The sequence below is a fragment of the Microtus ochrogaster genome, unplaced genomic scaffold (genome assembly GCF_000317375.1).
Source record: "Microtus ochrogaster isolate Prairie Vole_2 unplaced genomic scaffold, MicOch1.0 UNK3, whole genome shotgun sequence".
NCBI classification, from domain to species: Eukaryota; Metazoa; Chordata; class Mammalia; order Rodentia; family Cricetidae; genus Microtus; species Microtus ochrogaster.
In genome coordinates this window covers 5,085,912-5,096,092 of record NW_004949101.1, presented here as the reverse complement: position 1 = coordinate 5,096,092, position 10,181 = coordinate 5,085,912, and the positions used below count along the sequence as shown (strand labels likewise).

General features: G+C 43.7%; 1 protein-coding gene across 1 annotated transcript in view; it reads left to right on the top strand.

The window, feature by feature from the left end:
* Positions 1–495: 495 nt before the first annotated feature.
* The window catches only part of Pcsk2 (proprotein convertase subtilisin/kexin type 2), a 243,206-nt gene continuing 233,520 nt past the window's right edge, over positions 496–10,181 (top strand). The window contains exon 1 of the mRNA XM_005365519.2: positions 496–1,008. Within this exon, the coding sequence (XP_005365576.1) occupies positions 835–1,008 (174 nt within the window). The 5' untranslated portion in view covers positions 496–834. The remainder of the gene's footprint in view (positions 1,009–10,181) is intronic.

The window sequence follows — 10,181 nt, the reverse complement described above, 5'->3', positions numbered from 1 at the left end:
TGGGAGAAAGGGAGAGAGGTGGGAGGGGAAAGGAAGGGAGAAAGAAGTGGGAAGAGGTAAGAGAGAAGAGAAAAGAGAAGAGAAAAGAGAGGAGAGTTGTTTTGCAGCTGAAGACTAGTAGGAAGAGCAACAGGGAGCGGCCGGGCCCCCTGCTCCCCTCGGGGCTTCTGACAGCCGCACGCACCGTAATTCCTTTCCCGGAGCTGTGCAGATTTCCACAAACAATGACATCACCGGGCGCCGGCTGCGGGTGGCAGCGGGGGGATTTTCCTAGGCGCGCGGCGGCCGGGCGAAGCAAAGGCTCTCTGGGGCTGGCGGGGGCGCGGACTAGCGGCGCCCCCGGGGACCCGAGGAGCCAGCTGGGCGGGGGAGGGTTGAGGAGGGCGGGGGCGGGCTCGGGGCGGCCCGGGGCGGGGCCCACAGTTCCTCTAACCTCTATTGGCCGCTGGCGGGCGGACGTCACTCGGGCTGGCGCTCGCCTCCAGCCCTGTGGAATTGGAGCCGAGGAGGAGCTGAAAATGCAGATTTAGCATCAAGCACAGACATACACTAGCTCTTTCTCTCGGGTACACATAGCTCCGCACATTCGCACCCCTGCCAGCCAGCCCGGCTGCGCGACTCCTCGGCTTCCCTGGCAGCCAGCTGCTGGTGGACAGCGCACAGATTTGCTGCTTGTCAAGCTAATCTTTTGCCTCTTTTGCTATAAAAAGATTTTTAAAAAGAAAAACAGAAACAAAAACTACATACCTATTTTTTATTTGCATCTTCCCTCCTCGTCCCCTTGCTCCACCCGCCTGAGCGCTTCGCAGCCCCACTTTTCACTCCCAAAGAAGGATGGAGGGCGGTTGTGGATCCCAATGGAAGGCGGCTGGGCTCCTCTTCTGTGTCATGGTTTTTGCGTCTGCCGAGAGACCCGTCTTCACGAATCATTTTCTTGTGGAGTTGCATAAAGACGGAGAGGAAGAGGCTCGCCAAGTTGCAGCAGACCACGGCTTTGGAGTCCGAAAGGTAAGATATCTCCCATGCATTTCACATGTTGTTTCCAGAGGAGGGACAGCCTTGCGCAATCTCGTTGCAGATTTGCAAGTTTTCTGTCTTTTTTCATGCTATGCAGCTATTCTGCCATGGGCTCTCAAACACGACATTGCCTCCGGTGATCTTTCATGGGTTATGTAATTAAAATGCCCTTCATCTGTATTAGAAAGGTCAGCGAAATAATTTGTTTGTGTTTGACTTGGGAGGAAAATAGGACCGCACCTTGCATAGGATGCTGTGCGCCCGGGCTGCTGTCCGAGGTACCAAGTTCTCCAGGCAGCCTGGGGACAGAGGGATAGAGTCCAGAGCAGCTAGGCTTGACGTCGACTGCTTTGCCAGGGAAGTCTCCCCGCCCCCACACCCTGGAGGAAGAATAGTTTCCCACCGACGTGGCTCAAAGATTGAGCGTTGCAGTTCACCCCAGTTTTCCGACCCACGCCTAGAGGACTTCCCTCTCAACGACTTTGGTCCTATCTTTTTCCCAGCGGACAAGAGCTTTCTGACTTGAAAATATGGACCGGATTCTCTGTCCAAAACCAGTGCAGAACTTGTGCGCTCTGGCCCCCGCCCACGACCTCCCACCCTCAAAGCGCACTCCTGTTTGCAGAGTTCTTAATTCGCTGCTGTAGGACACCACGCCGCCAAACGAAATGGATTCTGAGGGGGATTCCCCACGGAGAAGTCGAGGTGTCCTCTCCTGATATGTGGGCAGCCAGCATGGCTTTCCCCGGAAAGCACGGGGATCCCCATTCTAAGAAGTTGTCCAAGTTGAACTGTTCGGGCACTTGGATAGGTTTTCGGGCTTCGGGTGTAGCTGGCCACCTCTGGAGAAGTTAGGGTACATGTTCTAGGAGGAACGGAGGAGAAAAATGAGCTTGGCGGGGTGGTGGGGGGATTATGCGTGACCCTCTTGTTCTTCCTGCGAAATATCTGTGTCCGAGATCTGGAGTGTCCTTAGGGGACCTGGCACTGCCGAGGGTGGAGCGGAAGCGGGGATGTGAGAAGTCAGAGGGAGGGGATCGGAAGGTCAAAGATGAAGCTTGGTACCCATGGACCGGGAGGACGCCAGTAGGATTTTAGGCCCCATCCCCTCCCTCCTACTCTGACAAGGGAACAGGATCGAGAGAGCAGTGGGCTCTCTTGGATGGGCAGCACAGGCTGGTCTCCTCTGTCCGCACTTCCTATGCCTCTCGCCGGTCTCCCAGCCGCCAGGAAAACTCCTTCAGGAGCACAGGACTCTCCCGCCTCCACTTACAGCGCAGCAGTGCGTTCTTCACCACAGCTGGGTTTTGGCAGCGAGTTTCACAGAGGTCCTGGAGGAGGCGCGGGTCTGCGGGTGGCGCGCGGGCGGGTCTACCACACAGAGAACTAGTTGCTCCAAAAAAGTGTGGGTGAAACCGGGGAAACCAGACTCCTGCTGATGGAGCAGTCTGCTAGCCTCTCTAACAAGGACCCATGGAGGCTGCTTCTAAAAACACCTAGTCCAAACACAAGTGGACCCTCCCTACCTCACCCCCTCCCAAAAGAATGTAAAGACCCAGGGTCCTAGCACCCTTGGATATGAGTGATTATGGTTAGCTGATAGCTGACAGTGAGACTTTCATGTGTCATAGCCCTTAAATAATTTCCTTTTTGAAAAAAAGATCTATCTTGTTATCAATTCTGTTTGCGTGCGTGTGTGCAGGCTAGCAGAGTCCAGAGGCATCAGATACCCCCAAGAGCTGGAGTTACAGACGTTGTGAACTGTTCCATGTGGGTCCTGGGAACTGTATGCACCCTTAATTTTGAGTTCTCTTTCCAGCCCGCTGGGTGTTAGAAGACCCTTGCTGAGTGTTAACAGGACTTGTGGGCCTGGGGTATGCTAGGGAGGGATGAGGCAGGAAGATTCCTAATACTTCAGTACCCATGCAATCCTACCTGAGGGTGCCTTCTGTGCCAGCTCCTTCTCCAAGGGAAGGTAGATCCTGTTGCAGTGGTTTCCCATCTCCTTTCCTTCCCTTTGAAAATACATCTTTAGGATCTGATACTAAAAACTTAAATGTAGGTATAGCTAAGTCTGACAATGGCTCATCTCTTCAATATTCGAATATAGTTGATATTTTTCTGATGTGAATGAATAACTCAAGAATTTAATGGTTGTGATGGTGAAGTTGACATTAGGCAAAGTATAGAGATAAGCTCATTGCTTTTCAACAATTTGGATAGACTTTGAACCAAAGAACACAGGTATTTGGGGGTTGACTATGTCTTCCCATTCTTTCTTGGAGCGGACTCCACTGATTTTTGTATTGCGATATAAAGCTGAAATTCCCATCTGTGATAAACAAGCTTTCATTTTACTGTCTCTTTCATTATCTTTCTTGATCCTCTCATACAGTACCTCCTAATCAAATTCTGAGACTTTTGCCCGGATGTATATTCAAGAACTAACCAGTGTATGACAAGGTTCCTCCACCTGGAGAAGCTTCATGGTGTAGTGCCTGCCCCCAGTGAGCCCTCTTTTCCTCCTTTGATTCCATGTGCTATTAATCCATCAAGACCGGGACCTAAATCTCGACAGATGCCACAGGCATGAAGAGCTTTTCCTTTCCCAAATGTCCGCAAGGCAGGGTCATCTAGTACCCTCTGTCCAGTCCTCAGTGAGGAAAGTGAGGCAATTTGGCTTTCCACTGGGCAGTTAAGTATTCCGAGCTGACATCATCTGTATTCCTGACTTCCTCACCTTACCCAGCACACTGCTGTGCTCCAGAGTCCTTAGAGAAGTAATTAGCCTGGTTTATTCCTGTTTCCAAGGCACTGTTCTCTCTTGGTCTCATTGCATTGCTCTGTGCTTGTCCCAATTTTTGTCATTTGTTTTGCATTTTAAACCCCAAGACATCCTTCTCTGTGATTGCTCGAAGCTTTAGCAGCCCCCCCCCCCAATTTTCTCATGTTCAATATTAGGTCTGAAAGATTCTCAGTAGTGGGTTATTCATACATAGGAAGAGGCAGCAATGCAGAAAGGGTAACCTTCTGTGTTACAGGTTATCCCATCCTAACCTTGCAAAAGGAATAGAAGTATCAGCATCAACATTAGTTCTCAGATGAAATTCATCTAAGGTATTAAGTAACTACCTGATGTTGGCAAAAGGAATGACCCAAATACTAATCCAATTTCACTTGTCCAGAAGCTACCTCCAGGAAGCCCTGACTCTCAAGAACTTTGCTTTGGAGGTACCATTTTGAAAATATGAAAAGAAATCCCTTCTATTTTCTTCCTTTGCTATAATTGCCATTAATTTGCTGTTGATATTTGAGCATGTGTAGTTGACTACTGTGCACATCTGCATACTTCTTCAGAAGATAAAAACTTGAATAGCCTGCCCTTTTCTACCCCTGGTGCCACAGGTTGTGCTGGGCATGAAATCCTGCTAAAGGTTTTGTTCATGATTTAATGATTTCATCACTAGATTACCATCAGCAAATATGTATTTCCTCCAATAAATGGGATAAAATTCATGTCAAATTCCTTTCTGCTTTATTTTGACCTGGTCCTCACCCCGAGGCATGTCCATCTGAGATGTTCTGCCTGAAGAATCAGGTAGTGACCAAGCTGACTGCAAACAACGCCTCCTCGTCTCAGAACACTGGGTGTTCTTGATCATTCTGAAATGGAAAATTAAAATTATTCATCAAAGTAATAACATTCTATATCAAACAGTTTCAGCCAGTGGGGGGGGGGTGGAAATATATTGTGCATAATAAGGAAAGAGCCAAGTTTTTCTAAGAGTTAACATTTTAAACATTTTTGGGCATTTTTGTTTTATTGTAATGTGTTGGAGGTTTTATCCATGGAGGACTAACCCTGGTGTGCTTGCCCAGGTAACAATGCATGACCATTTTTATGTGTTTAAGAATATTTTTCAATTCTAAAATCAAGCTACTAATAATTGTGCTGGCAGGTAATAAAAATAAATTTTGGATCATTGTACTTTATGACTATAATTTAATTTATGAGAGAATATAATTTAATATTGCCACCAAATGAGCACACTTATGATTGAGCACTGAAATCAAGAAATAATTACTATCAGAAACCCTAAGCCCTCCCCCACTGCTTCATTGGGTACATCTAAGTTTAGGCAAATATAAGCACTGGTTTGGGGGATAGCAAGTCCAGCAGGCACTCCCTACCCAGGTGGCTTCATATCTACAGACTCAACCAGAGAAGGGTAGAAATGTTTTAAAACCAAAGGGACATATGTCCTGAGAAGATGCCTCTCACCTCACTATGTTTCCCAAAACAATTCGCTTACTATTTACATAGCATTTACACTGTATTAGGTGCTGTAAGTAAGTAGAAATTATTTATAGTACTTGCAGAAGTATATGTGTTGGCTACATGCAAATATGACACAGTTTTATATAATGGACCTAGTATTTGGGATTTAGGTAAGCACCAGGGATCCTGACACCAGCTCCCAGTAGATCCTCGTAGGCAGCAGTGCTTGTATTTGGCCAGACAAACACGTGCCTCTCTGTCGGAAATTAGTAGGATAGATTCCATAAGTCATGCATTCATTTGGGGTTAGGAAGTGGTATTGGTCTTTTTTTATTACTATGTGTCCTGATGAGTTTTTACTAGCAGTTTGACACAAACTTAAGAGTTACCTGGAAAGAATGAGTCTCAAATGAGAAAGCTGCCTAAATAAAATTGACCTTTGGCCAAGTCTGCAGGGACTTGTCTTGGTGGTTGATTGATGTTGGAGGGTCCAGCCCATGGTGGAAGGTGCTTGCTAAGGTGTTGCTAAGTCATATAAGAAAGCTAGCTGCTTGCTGAGTGTGAGCACAGGAGCAGTGTTTCTCAGTGAGTTTTGCTTCAATTCCTGCTTGAACATCTTCCTTAACTTCCATCAGTGATGGTCTGTGCCCTAGAATTGTTGGCAAAATTAACCATTTCTTTCCCTGAGTTGCTCTTGGTCTGTTTATCACAGCGACCAAGAGGACGCTAGAACATTAGGTAACAAACCGCTACAATACGCGTCATGTAGAACTGTGTTGAATCCAGGAGGTCTTCACAGAGTCCTTTGCTATAATGTCCTCAAAAGATAAAAATCACAACACCAGCCAGCAGTGTCCTTCCCCAGAATCATGACAGTGAATGAGCTGCCTCCAGGTGCACCCAGATTTCAGATGTAAGCCTGGGATCCTCATTGACTGCTCTTTAGAGCAAGGCTCAGCACTTAGAGGCCGCCTTCTCCGACACACAGGCTTTCAGATGATGTAACCATTCAAATATCTTCTTTCTGCAAAGGACCTGTCCGTTTCTTAGGTCAACCTGATTAGGTCAGGTCCACCAAGATAATTTCTTTTCTGATTTTTTTTTCCTGAAAAACTGATTTGGCAGCCTAACTATGTTTGATTATTGCCTCAAACACTTTGTAATTTAATCACAGAAGAGAAATCCACCTACTTTACGGTCCGACCCCACGTTGTCTTATTTGAGGTAGGAGCTTATAAAGGACATCCACAGTGGGAATCGAAAGTCTTGGGGTATTTCTCAGAAGTCTGCCTACTACAGACAAGCAGCCACAGAGTCTCTCAAAGCAATTATAAAATGCTATGTATCCACCAACCGTGCCTGCAGACGCCAGTTAATCCCACACTCTTACCCACATTTGATATTCACTCCTCTTTGCTCTTAGCCATTCTGGGAGAGTGTGGCTGTACCACCTTCCTATTTTCATTGCAGCTTTGTCGGGTGAATAGCTAGAGTAAAATGTCCCCCAATACGTTGCCCTTTGGATACTCTCTTCGATTCGGCCTTTATTCAGAACTGGTCAGAGTGCTGAAAACAAGAGACTGAGTGCTCAGCCCTAAATGGGACATCTGCTTTAACCCTACCCTCATCAAGGCTCAGGGGATACAGGAAAGAGGAGGTAGGAAGAATGTTAGCCCCAAATGATGGGAAGAAGCGCTGTGAAAGGCTCTCACAATCGGGAACTCACAATGGCTGTAATTACTTGTTTAAGACCTAGAAAAGATCAAGCCAGCCCAAATTTCATGGTAGATGATCTCCAGATCTTTGGTTTTTATTAAGGAGCTTTTGCTCATTTCTGGGATTGAGAGAATTACTCTTTTTGAAGATGTAGCCTCTGGTTGGTTTCCTGCTTGGCAATGGATGCCCCCCCCCAACATGCACTTATGAACAGTACTAACTGGATTTCATGGGTTATCATAAAAAAAACACAAAATGACATGATGATGAGAGGGGACTTGCAAAGGACATTCAGAGAGCTGTAAGAGGAGAAGTAGGGGTAGATATGATCATATTTCATTATATATATATTTTTATTATTCTAAAACATTTGAAAATAATTTAAAATATGTTTGCAAAAAGCTGATGTACTGTGTATGGGAATTAAGCACAGTGTTGTGTGCATAGACTTAGATATCTTTCATTGGTAGTAGCAATGATCAGACAGTGGCCTAGTAACACCCTTTTACATACGGAAGCAGTCATGTGCTGACTTGCAGTAGATCATGGAAGTAATAGACCCAAGCCCAATAACAGTCCGTCTGTGGATTAGTAACAGTCCAAGAAATGGCCAAGATCCTGGATTTCCATGAAGTTTGTTCATCATAGACCATGGTAATTGTTGCAGGGAGTCATTCTGTCTTTCTTAGATTTTGACTTGGTTATGTTAAAGAAGAGAATAATTTCTATGAGGCTAATCCAAGCCACCATAGATTTAGTCTCATTAAAGTCAACTCTAGGAGCAGATGAAACCTTAGTCATCAAACTCATGCTCCCCTTTTCCCTGATTTTCTGTTAATACACATTTCCCAGCCTGCATTATAGACAACTTTGACCACGTAACATTGCTAATTCGTCTCATGTAAGCAGAAATAATGTATTCTTGGCCCATGCCTGATGCACCAAAAGAAAAATTCCCACCAAATGATTCTTCATTTTCTTTTTCTTCTGAGACTGTACGATGCTAAGAAGAGCAACTCTGAAAGCCAAATCGTGACAGTAACATAGTCACAAAATGAAGGGAGTCCAGATTTCTGATGCTGACCCGGAAGACTTTCCACAGTGAGAAATAAACTGTGACAGAAGGGCACTGAGATCTGTGGGCTTATCTCTTTAGAGCAGTCAGAATTACCCAAGCTAATATGCTATCAATAAATAACCTCTTTCTATGTTGATATAGTCGGTCTCTACCCTTATAACTAAACCAAGACAAAACACAACAAAAATTAATCTTCCAACCTTTGAGAGCTCTTATGTTATCTCATGCTATCAGTGAACTCTCTAAAAAAAATTCATTTGCTTTTTCTAGAATAAAACATAAAATTCTTTCAAAGCTCCATCCGCCTACTGCAGCCAATAAAGCTACTCATAATAGATGCTTAATACGTACTTCTTCAGTGATGAGACTCATGGACAGAAGATAATTTGGCCATAAACACAAAAAGAATGTGCTGGAAGAAGTGCGGTTCCAAAAACTACCCCTGTAGGATCTTTATCTTTGTAAGGAAAAATTCAGCCAGGAAGTAAAAGCAATTGACAACCATCAAGTGAGCCGTTGGCACACTTCTGTTTCCCTACAATTCCCAACATTGGAATTAACAGTCGTGAAATGGAGGAGATCTTTGCACAGAAAAAGTAAAGTGTGTGATTAAAGCATGTGCAAACACGGCAGGAGAGAGGGTGGTGCTTCTTAAGAGAATGATGTAGTTCAGGGGGTCCTACAGCTGTAGATCATGTTCAACGTGCTGGTGAGTGAGGCTGCAATTATGTTTGCTATAATTCGGCGATAACTTCTCAGAGAAGCCCGGCTTTACAACAAGAAAAGTAAGGTTTAAATTTTTTCTCTTGTTTCATTTCACAGTTGCACCCAGATCCATCATTTAAAGGGATAAAAAAAAAAACCTTCACTTGCACATTTTCAATTTTATTGCACACTAAATAATGTGATCGTCAAGAACAGGAGTTATATTTGACTTTCTTTTTGAAGTGTATTGATTATAAATCCTGATCATTGGTTTACAAGATCACAAATGGCTAAGGAGTCAAGAAAACACAATCGAGTTAATGCTGCTACTCTGTTGTGTATGAGCAGGTGAAACTAATATAAAAAAATTACACTGACTTAGCAGATTGTTTTTGTACCAAAACTAATTTAACTACAATGTTTGGGGGAATGTGATGTGTTTAGATCTTCTGGTGAGTGTAGCCCAATAAAGCGAGCCCTTATATTGTGTGTGAAATGATGCCACAAACTCTGGCACAGAGTGAAACGGAACTCAGGGCTTCACAAGATATTGATGGTAAGTTGACAGGGACAGAAACAAAAGGCAAGCTCCAGGCCTCTCCGCATTTATCACTTTGAAGTTGACATTAAGCTCCATAAACATCCATTTATTTTGCTAATTTTAATTATCTTTAAAAATGCCAACTAGAAGAAATCCAATAAGAAGCATTTAAAGCATTCTCTCAGGTATTGTTACTCAGAGGTGACCATTACCAATCATGCCAACGCAGGTATCTGTGTGCGAGTCCGTGGAGAGAAAAAAAAGATGAGCACTTATTGAAGGGCAATCACATTGTACATACTGTCTTTCAGCTTTAAATCATCTGATTTAATCATTATAGACTATAGCAAAAGAGGAGAAAAAGAGGAAACTAAAATGGTTATGATCAAATAAATTTGCTATATAAAACATATTTTCAAATAAATTTCCATGAGTTTAAGAAAAAATACTGCATATAAGATTTATGAGTTTGTTATTACATATTGAAAGGAGAATATGTAAATATCTATTTAGTTACATGCTTAATTATTTAATTGCATATTTCAATTTGTAATGAGTATCGACTTAGTGATTTGCAAAATGGGAAAATTAGGATCCTAGGCCTTGTCTTACTGCTTCTACTGATCAGTGTTTGTTAGGTATGTCATTTCAGTATCATGTCGTATACAATTGTTTCTTTCTATTCTACATAAAACCATAATGCATGGTATTTCTTACACTCATTGCATCTGAGATTCACTTCTAATTCCACTACAAATTATTTTTCCAGACTTCTTCAAGCCCAAGCTATTCATTCGCATTAAAATTTTCAGCTTAATTAAAAAAAAAAAAGAAAACAAAGAAGG